The sequence below is a fragment of the Fulmarus glacialis genome, unplaced genomic scaffold (genome assembly GCF_000690835.1).
Source record: "Fulmarus glacialis isolate BGI_N327 unplaced genomic scaffold, ASM69083v1 scaffold15199, whole genome shotgun sequence".
NCBI classification, from domain to species: Eukaryota; Metazoa; Chordata; class Aves; order Procellariiformes; family Procellariidae; genus Fulmarus; species Fulmarus glacialis.
This window is the reverse complement of record NW_009235306.1, coordinates 13361-35539: the sequence shown is the minus strand read 5'-3', so window position 1 is coordinate 35539 and position 22179 is coordinate 13361. Positions and strand designations below refer to the sequence as shown.

The following is a 22179-nucleotide window of genomic DNA, read 5'->3' as shown; positions in this document are numbered from 1 at the left end:
TCCCTCGTTCCGGTAAATCCAGCGCTTAATGCCAAACTCGCTAAATATTTCATGTTAGGAATAAATATTCACCTTTTGGACTGTAGACAAGCATGAGCTAGTGCTTTGTCATTCCGCATGCCTACCAGATTTAAGGAGATTTTACAGCAGATGCTTTTGTGAAAGATGTAAAATCAGGCTACGCAGCACGAGGATTTAGGGAGTCTTTGAAAGCACATCATGCTGGCTAGGGTATATACTGCAAAGCAAATATTGTGTACTCAATCTCGAGTATTACATACATAATCTTGGTGGAACGGGTCCTTAAGGCAAAGGCACAACAGCAGCATCAGCTTAAAGAAGAAAAACCTCGAGTCGGGATGCGTGCCCGCTGCCTGGGATGCCTTGGAAGGACTCTTGCCGATAGGTGTCAGCACAGCCTGCCCGAAGCCTCCGAGCAGGACCTTTCCAAAGGCTCCTCAAAGCTCCTTCCCAGCGGACGAGACTTATCTAGCCATGGGACAGCGGGGTTTTATTTCACTGACCCCAAAACAGAGCTGGCCCCAAAGGTGAATGTACCTGCCGAGGAGAGAAGGCTTTGTGAGAGACCCGGGAGGAGAAAGGAATAACTTGCTATAAAACGAGCGGGGAGCTCATGGTCAGACAAATCTCCATCACACCTGGGTACCTCCTGCGCCTCTTGCCGAGGGCAGCATCCGGGATGACAGCACCAGCCTCAGGCAGGAGCCGGTTCAGGCTATCAGCTTCCTCTCTGGTGCGATGCATTAATTATATCTGAGACAACACCAATGTAAACAAACAGTATTTGTGGCTGGGGCACCTGTTTGCATACTTTTAAGCCTTCTTTCCTGAAAAGGAAATAAAATAGAAGGTTTCACAGATGCCCTGGCTGGTCTCACAGCCTCCCAACAGCAAATACCTTGGCTCCAGTCAGCCAAACTCGGACGAGCAGGTATCTGCAAGAAATTAAATTCTCCACAGGGCTGTGATATACGTGTCAGGAAAAAGTCAGACCCCTGAAAGGAAAAAAATCCTTATAGAAAAAAAACCTCTTGCAAAGTCAACCCTAACTTCTGCTTAGGGAAGAAGAAAGATTACAGGTTTGAAACATTACAGGCCTGCACTTTGAGACCATTACAAAAGCAAATCATTCTCCACGTGGTGGCTTTCCGAGGTGGAGGAAGGAGTACTGGAGGAGAGAGATTTCTACTCATCACTTCAACAGCAGGTGCTCAGTGTCTCACCCAAATCTCAGGCATATGAGACATTCAAGTTTCCAAACTCATTGGGAGCTACTGGATGCTCAGCACCATCGAGGCACAACTACTTATTTGCCTATATAAGGACTCCCAACCCCATGAACCTATTTTGGCAGATCACGGACTTCTTATTTACCAACAGGGCTGCAAATAGTTTTCCCCAATTTTGGTATAGCATGCTTGTCAGCAGTATTTTCAGATGGCCCGGGGTCATGTTTAAAATGAGCATGTACTACCCACGATGCTGAAGAGCGGCGTGCATCAGCCAGCCCTCGACGGCCAGCCACCCCAGCTCTGCTCAAGGCTACCTTTGTGCATCGCAAACGGGGACCAGGCTAAAAATTCTCTGCATCCGTCCCGGAGGCCGGTAAACGTGATAGTGGGAAAAATTCCTCCGTTAATCTCTGGGGGGATATGCGCCCAGGGAGCTTCTCTCTGAGAATCTAAATCCGACAAGGTTAAAGCAACAAGCTATTTTTCATGCCTTTCTGTTCGAGCCACGCCGACAGTGTCTTAAGAAGGGCTGCTCCATGCAGAGACACAAGAAAGCTTCTACAGAGACGAATGCCATACAGGCAGATTTAAAATCCTGACTAAAACCCTCTCCCTCTCATCATCCAGGAGACAAGAGTATTACCAAAACCATTCCTTATCAAGCCTCTCACTTTATTAGATGTGCAGGCTTGCTGGTTTTACCACAGCAAGGTCGCCAGCTCCCATTTGAGCAAGCATTCCTGTAAAACTCCTGGCAGCCCTTCTCACCAGCTGGGTGTCTCCTTTTGAACACGGGCAAGAAGGGGTGGCAGCCAGCGAGCTGTGGAGCACAACAGGGAAGGGAAAGAAAGACCAGCTCCCCTCTTTCAGGGCTGTCTTGATTGCAGCCTACACGGAGCCCCAGGTCCTCCACGTCAGAGATCTCAACGGAAGAGATCCAGCATCCTATGGACTAAAACAAACCCATGGGCTCAAGGATGAACGGATGCATGAGATCTCCTCCTGCCTGACTGCATTTCTGCACCAATGTACAGATGCTCAGCGCTTCCCTTGCCTTAAAGAGAGCTGCAAGTCCCCGGACCTGTACTGAGGCAAGAGGAAAACCAGACCATCGCTTAAAACATCCATTTCCCTTCGAGCCGCTTTTCTCCCGGCCTCCTCTGTTGCATTTTCCCCTCTGTATCCCCCCCACATACCCCTACCACGTCAGGCCAAACTGTCTGAGGCAGGACAGGAGGGCATCCAAAGGGTAAAGCACCTTTGCCTGCGGAAGTGCCACAGTCGGAGAGACATGCCTCGCTGACCTGCTGACGAAAGCAGGCAAGCCATCGCTCCGAAGAGCAAATTTCCCACAGCAGGGACTGTTTTTCCCCCCATGTTTCGCCTGCAGATAAGAATTTGCTGAACATCCAACTATCACAGCACACTGAGAGCACGGAATGGGAGAGAGAAACCACCAGTTGCTTTGGCCTGCTGCTGTAAAACCATCTTTACCAAGACTCAGCACCACCGTGACAGCTCATTAGTTGCAAGCCAGCTCTGCTGCCGCCGGCCCCGAGTCCTGGGCCAGTTCCCACCTCCGTGTGCGGGCGGGTTGGCTTCTTCAAAGCGATTCCCGTTTTCGATGCCACGCACGGTGATGCCGGAGAGGCGATGGCAGCAGCATCCCAGTGTCCCTGCAGGCAAGGTGAGGACCAGTCAACTCCTTACTTTAATTGCCAAACAAACTCTGCCCCCGACCCTCAAGCTGTAAGAGAGGAACGAAGTTATGGAGTGACTTAATGACCTCTGCAGATATTGGGAGCATTTGGAAATGCTCCCAAATGGGAACCCGGCTTGGGTGCATCAATGAAGATAACGTACTCAATGCCGGCTGGGGCAAGGGGCAGGCTGCAGCCAGGCATGATCAGGGGCAGGGAGGAATGGAGAAAGCCACACAGCGAGATGGTTTTCAGACATGGTGCTCAAGAATAGGAGGCACAGCTTTTTTTTTTTTTTTTAACCCTGGTAACAGTAGTTCACATCCATTTCCCATCATGCTGACCAGCTGAAGAGTTTAAGGGCTTTACTTCTGAAGCATTTAAACAACCGCTCTCTCCAAGCAGGTGCCTTTTTTTTTGTAGGGAGCAGATTCCCAGGCAGAAAGCCTCTAAGAGCTGTATGGACCCCCAGGAAGAAGAGGGGAGTCTTTCGGCTTTTCCTGCCTGGTTCTGGTGAAGGCATTTGCAGGACAGATCGTTGCAAACAGCAGATCTCATGCCTAATTTGCATGTGTTTTCTACCTCTGCGTTCCTGGCGCAATTCATGCAACGCTGCTGGGTCAGTCGTGGCAGGGTGTCCGTCCCGAGGGGCAAGGGCTACCCTGCACACAACAAGCGATGCTGTGATTCAGAAGACGATGGATCCAGACGACGAAAAGCTTTCAGAGGTTGAACGCAAACAGCCAGAGAGGCCACGAGAAAGGAGGAGGACAGGGCCTGGCAAATAAAGGGAGGGTAGATGTGTGTTGTAAACCTAAACCCACTCAGATTAGGCATCTAATCACTGCCGCAGAGCAATCCTATTGAACCCAAACAGCGATGGATTAATCTCCTGGAAACCAGCCCTCCACAAGCAGTGCTTTCCCAACGAGGCATCACAGCTTTTGGAAAAAAACCTTCACGTGCTGATTTTTCATCTCTTGCCCTTGAAATATTTTATATTTAATAACACAAATTTCATTAGAGACATTTTTCAAAACCACCCAAGTGAAGAAAGAAACAAATTAGCATCCTGTCTGCCTCACACAGACTAACTGAGGGACCGAAAGGCACCGAGAAACACCCGAGCTCCATGGAGCCGCAGCTCAGAGCCTGCCAAACAAGCTCTGGGCTTGCTCTCTATACTCAAGGATGTTGCTTCCTTTGGAGAGCAGGGCGTAGCTTGCCGTTTCCAAACGCAGCAAACCCAGCTGCCTGCGCACTCCCTGCAAGATTGTGTTTTGCAATAGAAGTCGTTTAAGGTTTCCACAGATGCAGTTTTCACCTGGGAGCCGCAGACTACTGCCCCACGTACCTGCAACAGGATGACCTCAATGTGCTTTGCAGCATTTCTATATGTACCGCCAGCTAGGTTTCTCTAGTTACCATAATTCTTCTTCAAAAGATGCACTTTGCCTTTTATTTCCACACTGCAGCTTAACATTTCAGAAAGACTTCATCCTTCAATGCTTCTTGTCACTCCCCGCCTGAGAGGAGAACCCCAGGCTGGAGGATATGGCTGTCAAAGGCTACTACCATTTTGCTCCTGGTTACTCATCAACTTGTAAACCTATGAGCCCAAAGAGGGGAAAAAAAAAAAAAATCAATATATTTAGTTGGAGAAAGCAATTCCAAGCAACCCGTGCTGCAACAGCGTCTGTCCTGAAGGACAGCACGAACGAAGCCCAGAAACTCGTGTTTTTGTTTCAGAAGGGCAGAAATTAGCTGCGTGATAAGGAAGCTCCGGCCAGGCAGCAGACTCACCAGAATTAAGGCAGAGTTTCCAATGGGGTCAAGTCACTCCGGGCTTGAGGGCTCAAAGAACATTTTGATCGTGGTGGGAAATTCAGGGATTTTTCAACGATAATGTGGAAAGTTTTAGCTTTGCGACAGCAGAAATACACCCTACTGCTACTACACTCAAAGGGCAATGAGGAAGAAACAAACCAGATCAGGAAAAGAGCTGAAGAAAAGCTTTCCTCTCTTCCAGGCTGCATTCAATACTACGACAGCAGAAGGACACCGTACATATTGCGAGGTATTTCCATCCGTTTCATTAACTTGTTCTACTTTGAAGTATCAGACACCCGCAGCCAGTAGCTGCGGTCATAATTAGAGACGTTATTCTGTGCCAGGTATCAGCTTTTCACTCCTTTTGACTCCCAGGAGGCCAGCAGCTACGACATGGCTTCGGTGTGCTCAAGGTGATCCCAAGTTTTTAATAAAAAGTTAGGCGTGCCTTCAATTAAAAAGGGCCGTTCAACACCGCACCAAGTTCAGAAACACACGGGTACACGAAGACCATTTTGCAGCCCTCCCCTCGAGGGCTGTAAGTGGAAACGAGTTGGGCTAAATTTTGAAAGTTTATTTTCAAAACCTGCTTCTCCTGGTTTCCTCCCTTACGTACATGGGAACGTGTTTGTTTTGCTAAGAAACATCTCGCAAACGGTGTCTCAGGGACCGGCAGCAGTCCACAGACTGAGAAATGCTGCTCTAGAGAGGCTACCGGCATGGTCAGGTCAGGATTTTGCAGGTTTTTTTTTTAATCCCCAAAGCAAGGATGTGCCTTAGATCACTTGCTACGCTACCGCAAGGCAAGTCACTCTGCAATGGGAACAGAAGAATTGCAATACGAGGTCAGAGCAGAGTATTTCAGTAACGAGTCTCAGCTGGTTACTGCTATTCAGAAAAAAGAAGATGGAAAACACGACCAAGGACTGAACAATCTGCACAATCTCAGGAGATCTGCAGTGGGTTTTAAATCCAAATGTGAGAAGGTTTCCACTACTCTAACAGCTGTTACACTTTAGAAACCCCGCCGATCCCTTACACTACCCTGCAGCCATGGGTCCTGCACATTATTCACGCTGTGCATGAAGGTGCTGCACCGATTTGTGGATGCGGAGGCTGGATGGATGTCTGCTGGCTCTCAGCTGCAATGACCGAATCCTTTCCTTGGGAAGCCCAGTCCTTCGCTGTGGGTCACGTCTCCTTTCAGCTCCACAAATCTCACATCACTGAGGAGGCCCCAAACAAGGAATCTCACCCCAGATCGGGACCAGCGTTATGAAACTTCACCAACTGTTTTGAAAAACTTGCCACTGTTTTCTAGAAGGAGATAATGAAAACAGGGCTTTTTTTTTTTGCTCGGGGCAAGGTTTTTGCACAGCTTTGTCAAGAGCAAACCGCTCCGCTTGCACTCAACGACTAACGGGCAGGTTTCTGGCTCTCTCAGCCAAGAGAGCCTCCCACCGCACCACATCTGATACAACCACCTGGGGCAGGTGACAGCAGAGTCTCTCCTACCTCCTTTGGGCTGTTATTTTGTTGACACAACACCATCAAAAGCACCTTCCTCTCAGCTCACAAGGGGAAACCCAATCCTAAAACTCCAGCAGCTCCCACTCAAAGCGCGGAGGGGATCTGGGGGAAGAACAGAGCCAAGAGGAACCGACACGGGAGAAGTTTTTTTGCACACTTACTGTGTCGCGTTAAGGCTACCCAGGAGGTTTTAAGTGCAAACTTCAGGCTGAAGGTCTCTACCCATTTTCAGGCTAAAGCAGAGAGGATCAGCTGCTCTGATGTGGCTACGTCTGGATGCTGTGAACATGACAAAGACGATCAGAGCATCTAATGAATAAGTTTTGCCTCCAAGCCTGTTTTTAATCCTGAAATCCTGAGAAAGAGATGAGAAGCTTTCCCATCTCCCCAGCAAAAGCGAATGCAGCATGACTGCAGGGAGACAAAAACACCAGGAAACAAGTCCTGGGGAGTTTTACCCCCCCGGCGGAAGGGTGGACGCGGGGCCGTCTGCACAGTGAGCCTTTTCGCAGCAAACAGGAAAAGTGGAGCCATGAGTCTCCTGAACTCCTCCGATATCAGAGTGGGATATCACGGCCCAGCAGTGGGAAAACACACTGCATCAAGGTGGGGAGCGGGGTCTTCCCAGCTCTCTTGCCTTCCCAGGGAAGATGGCAGCAAAGGGGGGGTCATGCCTGGCTGAAGATGATAAAGCAGAAACAACAGGGAGGAAGCACAGACCCTGCAGGACTTCAGCTAGCGTTCCTCTCCCTGCAAAGTCCTGGTCTTTATATCGTCATTCTTTACTTCATAAGCACAGTAAAAGGTTCTGTTTTAAAAAAAAAGCTTTCCACCTCTGTCCCATAAGCCCCTGGGAGCACAGGCAAAACTACTGGCATTTTTCTCTCTGATTTAAAAAAGGTATTTCCCAGTTTAGTGTACGGTTCTGGCAGACAGAGGCCAAGTGCAGGGCTCCTGAGGAATATAAACTAACAAATACAGGAAGGGAGAAAGTCTGCAGAAACAGTCTGAAATAGCACAGGCAGGCCAGAAGGATAACTGCCTGTGGATACGCTCTCAATTCTGCCTATAAATTATCCGCTGCAGCCTGAGGATGACATGAGCAGGAGACACAGACAACGGCAAAGGGCCTGGGTCAGTGCTGATGGCCGAGGCAGCCTCTCCCAGGACCTGCCAGCAGTCTTCATTGCACAGAGATGGAAGGGATCTCATCAAGAGCGTTTCACAGACCCCCATGGAAATAGGGCAAACCTTCCCTGCCACCGGCACAGCAGATCCAGGGCCGAATCCTGGGTTAGCCAGCTCCAGGCGTCGGCAACTCCACACCAAAGCCCTCACCACGGGAACCCCTGCAGCTCCTGCATTACCCACTGCATTAAGTCCTGGGAGTCTCCGTTTCAAATAGGTTTTGGTTTCTTTCCTGGCTGTTTCAGCTGCACGGGAGCTCGTTTCTGGCAAGCACCAGAGGACTATTGCCGCCGAATTCATCTTGCCTGCGCCCTCGCTGCAAGAGCGGCGTGCTGCAGCTTGAGTTACAGAGGAGTCGAGACTAACCCTTGCCTCTAGCTGGATAAACAGACTCCAGCGTAAACCACCTCCAGTCCTCCATCAGGTTCCTCTCTGTGCAGATAGGCTAAAAGTCAAAGAAGTGCCCAGATTAATTATGCAAAGGCAAAGAAAGCATCCCCAACACATGGAGAAAGGCACCTGCCTCCCAGGGACCACCTACTCTGGGATAACACTGCAGGCTTCCCACATAATACAGGCCATTAATTTTCACTCCCCTCCTGCTCCAGCAACACTCGTATGTGGGAGTGAGGGAGGTGGAAAGTAGCTCCAAAGTGGGCAGAAGAGCTCGAGGGAGAAGAGTTTAGAGGCGTTCCTGTTCACGTTCCTAAAATAGAGATCCCGCTGCCTTACCCTCCTTTGTAGAGCATTAAGCCCCACCAGCAAAAAGCGCTACATAAAAGCTAGGCATTAACTCTCTTGTTCTGCTCCAGCCTAATAAGTAGAAAGTCAATGCCATTGTTTTGGATCTAAGCAAAAAAAATACTTTGAAACCTCAAAAATTAGGGATTTTGGAAGCAATTATCTCCCTCCTCCGTCTCCAAGACTAAAGAAACATGGGCCAATTATTTCTTTGAAGGCTAAATATTTACTCCGAGATGAAGTGCAGCAGCTCAGGCTGGAGATGAATTATCCAGCTCTGATGTCATCTAATGCCTGCAAGTAAGAAAACCCAAACAAAACCAGGTATGAACAAACAACAACAACAAAGGGTGTGTTCTCCTGGAAAAGCCCTTCAGAGAGGGGAATGGGATGAAGCTGTTTCAGCTCACCTGAGCTGTGTCCAAAGCATTTACCATGGCCCTGGCACCACGTTCCCATTCCCTTTAGGCAACCCTACCCAGCTCTCATTAGACAAGATGCCCACGCTTAATGAGGGCGCAAGTAGAGCACGATCAAAACTCTCCAAGCTAAAACTGGCCTTATGGAAAAGCCATCATCTTATTCTGGAGCAAGACCTACCCTATAGAGTCCGTAGGGCCAGGTGTGGGAACTCCTCCACCACCTCCATGAGCAATTAGCCTGCACACACATCGAGCATTAATCAATCAACGTCAGCTCTTCTTTTAAAAAAAAAAAAATCCCTCCTGCTTTATTTACGTCTGACTCCTGAGTTTCAAAGCGCTCTGCTTTTGCCCCCTCCAGTCACTATTCTTTCCCAGGCAGCGGGTGCCAACCCTCTGGTTAAGGGCACCAAAAAAAAAAAAGCAGTTATGTGTAAGAAACCACCACCGGCACAAGCGCGGGGTGACTCATCTCCTCTGAAGACGGAGGAACAAGAGCGCTCTCTGTTTGGTGAGACTGCCTGAAGTTTCAGTTGTGATCCCATCTCGCTACATGCGCTCATGACAGCATACAGAAATATTTCCTCGGGGGATCTTCCCATGGGACTTAACTCTGACACATATTCCCACAGGACTCGTTCTTTTAAAAGTGTTATTTGTTAGTAAGGCAGTGGGAATTTGACTTTGCGAAATACCAAGAGAGTGACTGAGCAGAGCTGGGTGCCGGCAGCTGGACTCGTTAACGCGACTGCAAGTCGTGCCCCGCATTCAATCCGACGGAAGAACTCGCTGGGCTGCAAGAATAGATGTCCTGGGTCAGAGCAGAGGTCTGCATCGCCCGGTATCCTGTTTGTGCTACCCATGGCCTCTTCTCCACCCCTGGACAGAGGGAGAGCACTTCGGCAGGGAAGGAGGAAGAGCGAGAGCTGGTTTCCACACACGTGTAGGCTGTGGCTTGTTTTCTTCCTCCATTTTAAGTGCATGACTGCTTAATTCTCACCTGTAGGCATCATACAGTGGATGTGCAGACGCAAAAATCAAATGAAAATATTAAGAGTTGTGTAGACTGATATCCAGCAAGAGGTCATCAAGCACCACGTTACGTGTTAACATTTCAAAGTGACATCCGACCAATTCCCAGATAACACCAGTATGCAAAAACATCTGGATTTTGGAGGACTTCATATAAGAAAAAATGTCAGACAAGAAAATATGACTTTAAACAATAACTGAGTAATCCACAATACTTAGAGCACATGAAGCAGGGTCAGAGGGAGTCTGCACCCAAGCAGACAAGTCAGCAAGGAGCACTCGGTGGATGCTGAGCTCCTTTTCTTCTTCCTACTCTTCATTAAATGTAAAGCTTTTGCTGAAATGGCTAGCTTAATACTGACTTCCCCCGCTTCCTCCTTTTCCTTTTGTTCTTCCCTCTCTTCGTCAAAATGTAAAGCTTTTGCTGAAATGACTAGCTTAATACTGACTATCCCCCCGCCAAGAGCTTCCCCCAATTCTTCTGCTTTTCTCAAAGTTATTTTAGTCAAATTCAGAAATATAAGGAAAACAAGCATGCCGTGTGTGACATTTTGAATACAAAAACCAGTGTGGGAAATCATTTGTGGCGTTTTCCTGCCCTGCTTAGAGCATGTGGACTGCAGGAATGTACCTGTTTTCCCACGCTCTCCCGGTTGCTGCGGGTAGCCCGCTTGGGCATGTCTCCTCCACTCCTCAAAATACCTGAAGTGGCACCTACCGAAGTTATTAAAAAAAAAATAAAATCTCAGCTTTGGGACAACGACTCTTATCAACACAGGCTCTCGTGGCCGCAGGTAAGTGTCACTCATCCTGCAAGGCACGAACCAGCAGCGAGCAGCTGCTCCAGGCAAAGAGAAACAACCCAGCGCAGTGCTGCAGGCACGAGGATATGCACAGTCTGTGGCAAAAAAAAAGACGATATAACCTGAAAACCGGTCAGATAATGATAAAACACGCGAGGAAATACAGAATCAGACCAGCCAGTCCTGGGGATGAGGTAAGTTTTGATAAATTGGTGGGGGAGCTGCACGTCTGCCACCTCTCACCTGATGCCAGGGGCCGGATCCACTCCTTGCTGTTCAGGTCAAGTCTCCAGAGGTCGTTGAAGGCGGCGTTACAACTGCTCTGCGTGCAGCCACCAAACACGTACATCGACTGGTTAGCGTCATAGTAACATGCACCTAGGAAAAAGCAAACATGCAGATTAGCTAATTCTCTGACCTTCATGTTTTTGGGTGAAAAAAAGATCATTTTCTTTCCCCCCCTGGGTTTCAGATGGGCAAAAAGCAGACAGGCTGCTCCGACTTCAATAAAGCCATGGGCCAGCTTAGGGGTATCCCTGTCCATTGTAAACCTTCAGCAAGAACCTTCTGAGACTATCATCCCTTCAAGCAGAGCTGCTCCTGAAAGTGCAAAGAAAGCTGCCTTAGAAGTTCGCAGTTAATTAGATTAGCTACGATTAACGCACTCAGCACACTTACCTTCTCTAAGCTAGTTCGTATGGTTTATAGGGTTGCCAAATTAGACTGAGAAACTATGTACTTAGACCTGGTCGCTTATTCTCTTTTTCCAAATCTGACAGCATTTCACCCTATCTCATCATAGAAAAGCACCACTGAAACACACGCATCTTATGCGAGCATTCCCTTTGCTCCTTATCGGAAAGGCAGCGAGATGGGGAATGGGGAGGGAACACGACACTTGACAACCCCTCAAACATACCCAGGGAAATAAAGAGCTTTTGGCCCCAAACCAAACTCCACAGCAAAAAAATATGCAAGCGTCTGCATTTGGCAGTTAGCATCCCAGGGTACCCAGGCACCTCTGACAAGAAGTAAATTAAACATCAGATAGAGCAGACAGGACTTGCTCAGCTTATCTGCCTTGAAGGACGAGCAAGATTCAAACGTGTTCGGAAAGTTAAACGCCTGCAATTACAAAGAGGATTTCCCAATTTCTGCATTTCCCTCCTCAAACGCAACGAGCCCCGTTGACTTCGTATAACGGCCCCTCGCCTTTCACATTCTTGAGATGCCTGCAAGGCAGCGGCATCTCTTCCACGTCTTGCCTACGTCACGAGAAGCGGGATGAGTGCCCGATGGTGACGCTGGAAGAGCAAGCTCATCCTTCGGCGGCAGCTTTAATAGACAAACGCACACCAGCTCCTAAGCTTGCAAGCCAAGGATCGAGGAGCGAAGGCGACTTCAGCTCCTGGGCTGCTCTGGGTGATCCGGCAGCAGGTTCTTCTGCATCCGCACCCTCCAATCGGCTGGGTGCCGTCTGCTCCACTGACCTGTGCGTGGTGGCAACGTGTTTGAAATTCAATCCTTCCTTGATGTGAACAGCCTGAAAAATCTCAGTTCTTGGGTTTTCTGTAAAATTCTTCCCTTTCTTCCCCCAGAGCTCTGGTAAAAAGCATACAGTGTGGCTGGCAGGAAAGGCAAGCTTGTTACTGAAGCTTCGATCTGTCTGTCGGGGTGTTGCTCTGTTCGTTACTGCATCTCCCAGAACACGTTTAATGGTCTCCAGACACCAGAAATTCAGCAGCACGCATACAGACGGTCCCAAAACACTAAATCCAGTGTGCAGTCCCTTAGCACCAGCCAGGGGAGCACTGGCACTCATCTCAAAGAGGACTCACTGCCTGAATCCCGCTCAGAACCAAAGCATCTCTCTAAAGTCCAACTTCATACACAAGTGCCCTCAAAAAAGTCATAAAAATCTAATATCCACCCTTTCAACATGAGCAAGGCCTCCCCAGCGATTCCTTGAGCATTTATTATCAAGTCTAGCAAGGGGAAAAACCACAATAAATCATATCCACGCACACACGCGCCAGCGCATAGTAGAAAGCCGCAGTGTTTTATGCTCTGGGAACACCGAAGGGTACCAGCCGGGGCTCGGACGGAGCAGGAGTCATCGCCCTTGCAATGACAAGCGATATATTGCCCATCACGAAAAGCAAGAGGAAAAGTCAAAGTTCAGGCAGGCAGCCCACGGCACAGGGCAGCATCTGGCCCTGGGTCTGAGGCGGAGGTGAGATGCACTTGTGATTACGCAGGAGCCCCTCCGCAGAGCATCTCCAGGTTGAGGACCACGTGCCATCATAAATAACCAGCACAAGGGAAGCGACAAGATGAAGGATTACCACGCAAGTACAGCGGCCTTGATAAAAAAGCACCAATATTTATTCCGTGCCGAAGCAAAAGCAGAGACAGACTCACGGCAGGGGTGCGAGTTGCACCATTCCTTCCCTCTCTCTCTATCACATGTTGTATACAGCTGTTCACCAGTTAAAAAATAAAAACAGATTCAGATGAGCTGACCTGACGGGACATGGACTACTCTGGAGCTTGTACTGACGTAAAGGCTTTTTTCTTTCTGAAACAGCAGCAAGAAGAAAAAAAACACCTAAAAAAGGAGCACCTGGAGTGAAGGGCTGATAAGCTACTTTTGGTAGCAAGAGAAAAGGATTCAGAGCAAAACCCTCACGAGAACCAGCCCCTGCTTCCAGCTTCGCTCTAGACCAGTACAAGCACGTCCCTGGTTTCCAATGATCCAACCCCGCAGCCCCAATTTTGCAGGTTGGAGGTATGTATTTCCAGCGTGAAAGAGCTCTTTAACGTAGCCCACCCATACGTACGCCAGCGATATTCATCTCGCCGCTGTGAATGAATCTCAACGCTGCCGTAAACCAGCGCATTCAAGCGCCCGCAGACAATACCGTGGCTCAGCGGGGGATGCGATGACGGCTGGTGGCCTTTGCCGAGGGTCCCATTGTCTGACCCGGGGCTTGTCATGCAGATCCCCTACTGAAAAGCCAGCAGCCCTCATGCCCTTGGCTTTTAGTGACAAGTCCGGGGCGCTTTGCTGACCCCCGGGAACCGGGGGAGCTGGAGACATGGGATGTGCTCGCAGGGCGAGACCACCCAGCTCTCCCCCGTGCGCATCCACACGACGCCCTTACGTGGAACTGAACTGTCTTCATCTCAACCCACATCTTGCCAAACCTACACGCCACGGCACATCGCTCTGGAGCTCTCTGTGGTGGAGGATATATAAATAGTGGTGTAGTGGATTTACCTGGGATGTGATCGAGGAAGAAATAATGACTAAGAGCATTTTTATAGCCTTACCTACTCCTTAAGATTTGACTCTATATCATTTTTACATGGTAATACCCCTTGTAGGCTGCAATGTCACCTCCACCCGGGAAGGCACCAGCGCTTTGCGCCCTAAGTACATGCCATTAAAACCCGGTGCAAAGCAATGCTGTGGTTTTTCTACTTAACCTTTCTTGAAAGGTTTAGTTCCCTTAGAAATCTAATCACTACCTAAACCATGACAGGTTGAGAGGCTCCTACCTCCTCCCCACACCAAACCCTTGGCAAGCGCAGCTTTCACACAACAGCACAGCTCATTTATTATTTTTGAGGGGAGGTGGCAGCATTCTTCTCCTCTATTTGGATTTAAAAACCAGGCCAGCCAGACAGGCACCATGACGTCCGCACGGCATGTATTTTAATCCTGGACCAAAATAATTTAAACTGTGCTTTCCTACTTCTTCTTAGCAAGCCATTTAAAGATTCTGAAGCAGAGGAAGACAGATCAGTTTGGGGAAAAAAAATCAGAAGGAAAAAAAGCACAAGTGAAAACTCCAGTTTATACCAGCCTTGCAAAGGTGTAGAATAAATCAGAGCAGGGTGTGAGTCCTTGGTGCCTTTAGCTCTTTTTTGGGTGGAAAACATCCAGCTGGAGACCAGTGGATGGATTTTCAGGTTGGGCTTTTTTTTTTTAAAAACACTTAAATCCCAGCAAAATTCAGCGTGTCCCAGAGTTTTAGTATTGCAGAGATGGTATATCTTTGTAACTGGAAACGAAGAGAATAAATATTTCTGATGTCTGAAGACACCAATACCCAAACAGACTGCAAAGCCAGCTTGTTTTGAACACATTCCTGTTTCCCCTCTGTGCTGCATAACAAAGCGTCAGAGACTTTCACCCGGAGCACAAGATAACCGAAATAAAGATCAACTGGGAAGGGAAAACTGAACGCAAAACACATGCCCTTTGCAATAATTAAAGGGCATTGACTTTTTAAACTTCGAGTACATCAAATAAAGTAACCCATCCAAGTTCAAAGGTCATATTCCCCATTAGAGAGAAGGGGGAAAAAGTCAGCTTGGCTATTGAAATCCCATTCCTACGCAGCCCTCGGCTCAGAACAGCACTGCAGCTTTGCGGCTAAAGGTTGACAGCCCTTGGTGTTGGCGTTCCCAGGAGGACCGTGCCAAGCCGATGCTGCAAGCATCGTACGTTGAGCTGCTGGCACTGCTTCCTCCAACGCGGGGCTGGGTTTTGGAGGTAACCTCTCCGCGCCCAACCGTGCTTGGCACAAGAGCCGGCAGGATGGCGGCGCTGAGGAGGCAGGGCTGGAGATGAAAGCTCCCGGTCCTGCTGGCTGGCACAGATGTTTACACCAACTACGCCGCAAGTTGCGGCACGATAAAAACGCACCAGACCTCAGAAAGCCCAGCTCTCCACATCTTTGGGAGGGAAGGAGAAAAATCCCACCTCTATCTCCTTATTTTCTAAAATACTATTTTCCTGCTCCTTGCAATGCAGGGACTCATTGCACCCAAAAGGCAGTGATATATTGAGCAAAGCTGAGTGATATGAAGAGCCGTAGCGCTGGTAGAAAAGCAGCCCATCCTGTAAAACAAACAACATTCCAGCTTTTACCTCTCCCTTGCCTCTCAGGGTAAACCCACGAAATTGCTTTAATTAGTCATCACGTTGGTGCCATGCTCCCCAGACTGCATGGAAAAAAAAAAATCAGTATTTAAAATTAGTCACTCTTCCATCAAAGGATCTGCATTCCTCTGCTGCTTTTCCGTTTCTGCATTCCTGTGCCTTCTGACATCGCTTTCTGATTGTGGGCAGTTATTTAACCACATGAGTCATTGCCCTGCTATGATATTTGTAGGTTCATACGTTAGGGCTAAAAAAGAATTAGATGACTACTGCAAACATTATACCTGGCGTTCAGCTCAAAAACCTACGCGTGAAGTATTTCTTCCAGTAAGCCTGTATGTTTAGATCTAAAAAATAGTATTATTGATATTGTATGATGTTCTGCAGCTTCAATCAAATCCTTTAGAAAACCTACAGCTCATCCATAAAGTTTGTTATCTGTTGTTGTATGATCAAAGACCTTGCCAAATGCTCCCTCCCCGTGAGACGACAGTAACTTCCATTAATTATTCCTTATCAAACAGTTTTTCTATTACTCCCTTCAGAATTGATAGAAGACATAGTGACCTCTAACTATTTAAAATTCTTTCGCTTGTCCTTTTATGGTCCATATGAGCACTTCTGGGATATTTCTAATAAATCCTGGAAGAGAGATAGCCCTAGCCAGTTCTTCGATGCCAGCTACCGTTGCCTGTTGACTTCAAATGACTCATGCCTGGTAGATGACGTCTTCCCACAAAACCTGGCAAATCACTCACGCCTAAAAAAGGGGTTTGTGAGTCCTCCCTCACTCCCCTCTCCTCCCCAAACCTCCTGTTCTTACTTCACCTTGGCTCACCACATCTTAGTATTGTAGGTCGTAAGTTTAGAGATTCAGTTTGAATTTTTGCTTTTAATGATTTGTTGCTTCAGTTTAATATTGGAATTCACCCACAAACACGCTTAGGGAAAGCAGATCCGCAGATCTGGAGAACTGCTTAAAAAAATCAGTTTAAGTCAGCAAACAAGTTAATCCAGATGAGCTTTCTGCACATAAAGTGCATTAATAACGCTTCTGCAGCAATCGAGGGCTGACCAGAGCCAGGACACTGTCAAATAGTGAAGCTAATACAGATTACATGCTCCGAGGGCAGCGGCTTTAGTAAGACAACTCATTTTGGATTGAGTGTAACAGCGGCATGCTCAGAGAAAGCCCCCGGTGGGCAGCAGAATAAATTAAAGAGCACACAGCGGCCTTTGGTGCAATATTTGGGCCTGTTTCAGGTAATTTCTAGCTAGACTTAAAGCTCACCAGTTGCAAAAAGGCTGCAAAAATTGAGGGCAAAATACATGCAAATCTGCAAGTCATTAATAAGGACTTCATTAGCATGGCCGCTTAAAAACAAGCTATAAACGGTGGTGCCTTTTTTATTCTTTAGGACGACAAGGAAATCTTTGAAGAGCACAATGACTTCACCAGAGCTTCCTGCAGTGTCTCCTGGACTTGCCTTGGCAGGAGGCTGCGCATCGGTTGCTTCATAAATTACTACTTGGGAATATGAAAATCTTATGCCTACTTGCTCTTGGAATCGCACGGCTTACACCATGTTTATTTACCTTTAGAAAAATGAAATTTGCTCCCTGGAAGAACTGCCTCTCAGAGGGCTCAGACCCAGTGACGAAGCCACAAGGACTGAATTTTTGTCATATTTGACTACGTCACCTGGCAGAGCAGGCTGGGGCAGCTTGATGCTATTGCAGTACAAATAACAAGTTTTGTTTAAGTATCTTTCCCTTAACGGGAATGCTTTTTCTGTTCTCTTCCAGTAACTTGGAAGCAGGGCAAAAATTCACCCATACGTTAAGCGGCGTTGTCGATTGAATCACTTCTATCAGCATATACGCTTGCCTCAATGCTTCTCACGTGCAGCTCTGTGTTTTCTTTTGAAGCAAGCCACACTCAGCCTCTTCCGAATTGTATTAATCACAGATGTAGAAGATGATCTGCTGTAAAAGCAGCCAGCGTACACCCCTGAGTGCTGCGGGTATGCAAACTCATTGGCTTTGATGGTAATGACTTGAGTCTAGTGGCTAAGTGAGGTTTCTATTGAAGGGGACACAAAGCTCAGACTCGAAGGGCGCTGCGGAAGAAGCCTGCATGTAAAATATGCAAAACCAGAAAGCAAAAATCCCACCCTACCTCCATTAACTTTCCTAAGAGCAACGAGCCAATAACCACAACAAGCAGCTACTGAATTCCTATTCCTGTGCAAAGTGCTTGTGTTGGTGGAGCTGTGCGTTACACCGACCGACTGAAACTCTGCCGCAGTGACAGGCACGTGTGGCACTGCTAGATCCCAAGCGACACAGTGCAAACCCCTCGTTACAGCTTTCTGTTGCAAATCAGAGCTGAAGAGGGGTGAGCGGAGCTTTTCCGAGCAGCTACTTACTGTGCGAGAAGCGTTGTGTGATGGGGGTTCCAGGGTAGGGGTAAGTGCGACTCTCCCACTGAATATTTCCTTCTTGCACTGCTTTGATAAAGCCGTGATAACACTGATGGGCCACACCTAGGAAAAAACAAGATGTCAGCAAAATTTGGGGCATGTTAGGAACAAACCGTACCTGCACAGTTGCACAAGCAGCGTGATAGCAATTATAAAGAACCCCTGTATTTAGATTATAAACACGCTGGTGGAAATTCAGAGGATTAAAGAGAATAAAGAATAGGGACTCTGCAAATGTGGAAATCAGCAGCGTTCACTGAACTGATTCACTACATTTCCAGTATCTGTCAGCTCTAGCTTGGTAATGCAAAGCCTTTGTGAAAGGTAAGCACCTGTGATGCCTTTGCAGAGCTGCTTTTCAGCCTTCTCTGCTGCAATGCAAGGCTGCTGTCCCCTAATCACACCCCCAGAGGAGCAGCTGCCCTTCCCTAATGGACCTTGAGGACAAATAACATGCAATAATGAATTTTTAAGAGCGTGCACGCAGCTACTGCACAGGAATCTGAAATAAATATGACAGGAGACATCGGTGACAAAAGTCAGGTGAAATATTCCTCCTTAGCTGTGCGAGGGAGAGGATCTGGCCGACAACAGCTCCTCTGCGCAGCAGGCCAGCCCCAGAGCTGCGGTTAATTCTGTGTACGGAGTACATGTGTCTGTGTTTGTGCCGAGAAGGGCCAGAGACTGCTCCCCGTGGAAAGAAAAGGGTCTGGTGAAGATTTATGACTGCAGCAGCTCAGCAGATGCTCGGTGGCATCCGCTATGCTACGGCAGCCCTCACAACCTGCCAAGATTTTTTCCCAAGGATTTGCTAACTGAAAGCCCCGTGCCAGGAACACCTCCAGCAAGTAATCACACTCTGGGACATAAAGCAGGAAGTTTTTTTTAAAAAAAAAAAAAAAAAAAAGAAAAAAGAAGCCCGGGGTCCTCAAGCAGCTGGTCCCCGAGAGTCACGCAGGAAATGTAATCCAAACTATAGGATTTCATAGCAGATGTATCCTGACAAACAGGAAAAAATTAACCAGAAGAAAACAAATCAAGCATTTACCTCAAGTGACCTCTCTGCTTTGTGGCAAGCAGGTTAGTGATTACACTCCCTTTTTTTGCTATAATTGCTGCAAAAATGGCACGGCTGCCCAGCACCACTCATCCCCTGAGACTTGAGACTCGGACAACTCACTCCGATGCCACGTTGTGCCTCGGGCTGCTCATCCCTCCCCTCCGCTCCAGGGATGTTTCCCACAGTCTCTTTTGGGGTGAATCACCAGGTGCTTGCTCATTCCAGCTGCATCCTTTGCATCTCTTAAGACTGCTCCAGGAACAAGCACGCGTGAGAAAGTGCACCCAAGCAGCAACTCAAGGGCTGCGGACACTTGAAAAAACCTTTCAACAGGGGTGCGGGCTGCTGCTGACCCAAAATTATGCAAAAAGAGTAATTTTGTACAATGCTGGCTTCTGAAGTAGCTGTGGTTTTTTTAACCTCCAGCCTGTTAAACTCTGGGCAAGGCAGAAAATGCCTGGAATCTGAGCAATGCTTTCACATGTGCAGAGAAGTCCACAAATTAGACATCATCCCACACGCCTGCCAAAGGCGTTTCTCACCCGACACCCGCTCTGCATTTTCCAGAAGAAACAAGTTACCCTCGTGCAGCAGCGTGCCTCATTTCCTACAGATTTAACTGTGGTCTCTTCTTAAACTGCTTGTTTTTTAATGAAGCTTGCGATCAAAACACGTGTCCCCAACAGAAACATAACAGAAATCATCCAATGTATTCAAAAAAATACAGAAGCAGATAGCTTTGCTTGTATCCTTGCCCAAACTGTACGTACCTATTTGTCGTATCATATATATCTAGCATTAAAATATCCCCATAAGGCTTCAGAATTAATGCTGCACGGAGGCAAAGTGAAGTATCTGTATCTCAGGGCTACTCTTTCAGGAAGTCTGAATATGTAGATCTATATTAACGTAGATTTTATATACCACTTATCTTCAGCAGAGCTGTAGGAACCAGACAAGGTTTTGTTTCCAGCCGAAAGCATAAGCTTTGGGAACGTTAATTACTGAGCAAGACGCAAACGAAGCATAATTACAGCTACATTAGACATGGGACACCGGCAACGGGGGACTGCTGTACGGTGGAGAGGAAGCCTGAACGCACGTCAGCAGCGCACAGGGAGCGTTCAAAAGCAACGTGAGCTGCTCTGTCGTGGGGGTTTTGGGGTTTCACTCTTAAACTACAAAAGAGGTCGAGGGGCTCAATTCTGCACCATTAGCAGCAATGCCTTCAGCAAAGCAAGCGACTTGACAGCTGTAGCTACTTTTCTGGCATTTTGCAGAAGTCGAATTTCTGAGTTTGAGGGGAAAACAACAGGCGAGGCCAAAGCAAAGAGCAGCTGGGATATGAATCTGTGTTCCCACAATTAAAAAAAAATGCACTCTCACTACAGCTGTTTGTACCTTTGATTAGTCGATACCACTGTTTGCAGACAAGGGCAGCAGTTTTGTGCTCCTGATAGGGTGAAAGGAAGGAGAGGATATATTCCAAAACCTCTTCTGGGAGCTCCAACATTGATCTGTTATGCCTGGTCTCCTCGACCTCCAGCTCAGCATGCGGCTCATCATCTTGCTCCATCGTCCCTTCGACCACAGCGTCTTCTGGATCCACGGCCATGAAACCGTCATCTTCGCTGTCCGAGGAACTGGCCATGGCATTCCACTTCACAGCTTCACAGGGTGAAAAAAAAGACAACAGTAAGGTCACAAAGAAAATTGATAGCATCAGAAATGGATCTGCAAGCCGTGCACGTTACACCAAAGGTCATGGAGCTCTACCCCTGCAAACTCCAAGTCGAGGATGTCGTTTTTGCAAAGCTTTGAAGCAAGCTGCACACCGTTTAGGAACAAGCCATTCTCCATCGGTGCAGCCTTTTCTCAGGCCACTTCTCCACCTCTCACTGCTCTCAGCCCTACCGTCGCCTAGACGGTACCAGAGACCTCCCGCTGGGGGAATTGCAGCCTCTCGAACTCCTGCTCCCTCCCCGGGCACGAGAAGGTATCACGCTGCCGCACTGGTGGCCCCGGCTGGTTTGCACCGTGGGGCTGGGCAGCGATGGGGAAAAGGATCCCCACCGAATCGAGAGCAACCTAAGGCGAGACAGGATCGAAGTGACAGCTTTGCAGCCCCTCCTCCCCTGCGAAACCAGTTTTGCCAGCGAGTCTGCTTTACCCCAAGCAACTTCTCAGCAGCACGCAGGGGAGAAAAAAATCCCTGTCCCATTCTCCCTTAACACCCCCCACTTTTCTTTTTTCTTTCTCTTTTTTTTTTTTAATTATTAAATACTTGCACACAGTTCTTACTGACAGTAGGTGAAAAAAGAACCACCCCCCCGCCCCCCCCGCCAGGATTTACTGCTGCTGAAAGGCTTCAGTATTGAATATTGTACCTCCAGCTGTTCAGAACATCTTAAGTATAAGGTAACGTACCGATGACAGAAATACATGATGAAATAAATCCATCTTAACAAGCGGCTGCGTCCAATTCGTCCAGTTGGCATGGTGTGCAGTTAAACCATGCCCGTTGCTGCAAAACAAATCCCTGGACCCTATTTCCTAGGAAGTAGCCGACCTGTTTTGGGGAGAGCGGCGATAGTCTTCCCTTCCAACGCCGCTGGGTGCAGACCAAGGGATGCAACTGCTCCATGATTCCATGTGCTTTGATAGCTCAAACCAAAATAACAGCTCATGAGGACAACACAGGGACTTCCTTTTCCAGAAACTGCAGTCACAAATTCCCTTTTTATCTTTTCTTAGCACAGCAGGTTGTAATGAAGGACCCAAACCAGGGCAAGCTCTCAGCTCCTATGTCGCTCAGCGTGAGTTTCTCCCTGTTCCACGAGGCAGAGGCTGCCCAGCCACCTGCAGATCAACTGAGACGATGGGTCACGGAGCAACACAGTCCATGAGACAAATCCCACCTGCAGCAAGCCCAGGAAGCAAACCTGTTCCTCAAGAGGGAAGACAAGCCACAGCTTTTTGCCCAACATATTTAAATATGCACCATGTTGGTCATAAACTAGTATTTTATTTCTACCAAACTCTCAGTATTGCAGAAAACGTGGCTGGAAGGAATTTAAGTTACCACCTAGCTATCAGGAATAAACTAAGCTGTTACAAGCTTCCAGTGATGCAAACCGTCTTCCCCAGCTAAATCCAGGGTTTTCCCACCCTGGCATACACCAAGCT

The 22179-nt window shown here is 48.0% G+C and overlaps 1 protein-coding gene across 1 annotated transcript in view; it reads right to left on the bottom strand.

The window, feature by feature from the left end:
• The window catches only part of FBXO42 (F-box protein 42), a gene marked incomplete at its 3' end in the record, with an annotated part of 31986 nt that extends 11342 nt beyond the window's left edge, over positions 1–20644 (bottom strand). Inside the window, exons 1-3 of the mRNA XM_009585981.1 lie at positions 20395–20644; positions 17880–17996; positions 10743–10877 (exon numbers count right to left, since the gene is read on the bottom strand). Of these exons, the coding sequence (XP_009584276.1) occupies positions 10743–10877; positions 17880–17996; positions 20395–20644 (502 nt within the window). The remainder of the gene's footprint in view (positions 1–10742; positions 10878–17879; positions 17997–20394) is intronic.
• Positions 20645–22179: the final 1535 nt, after the last annotated feature.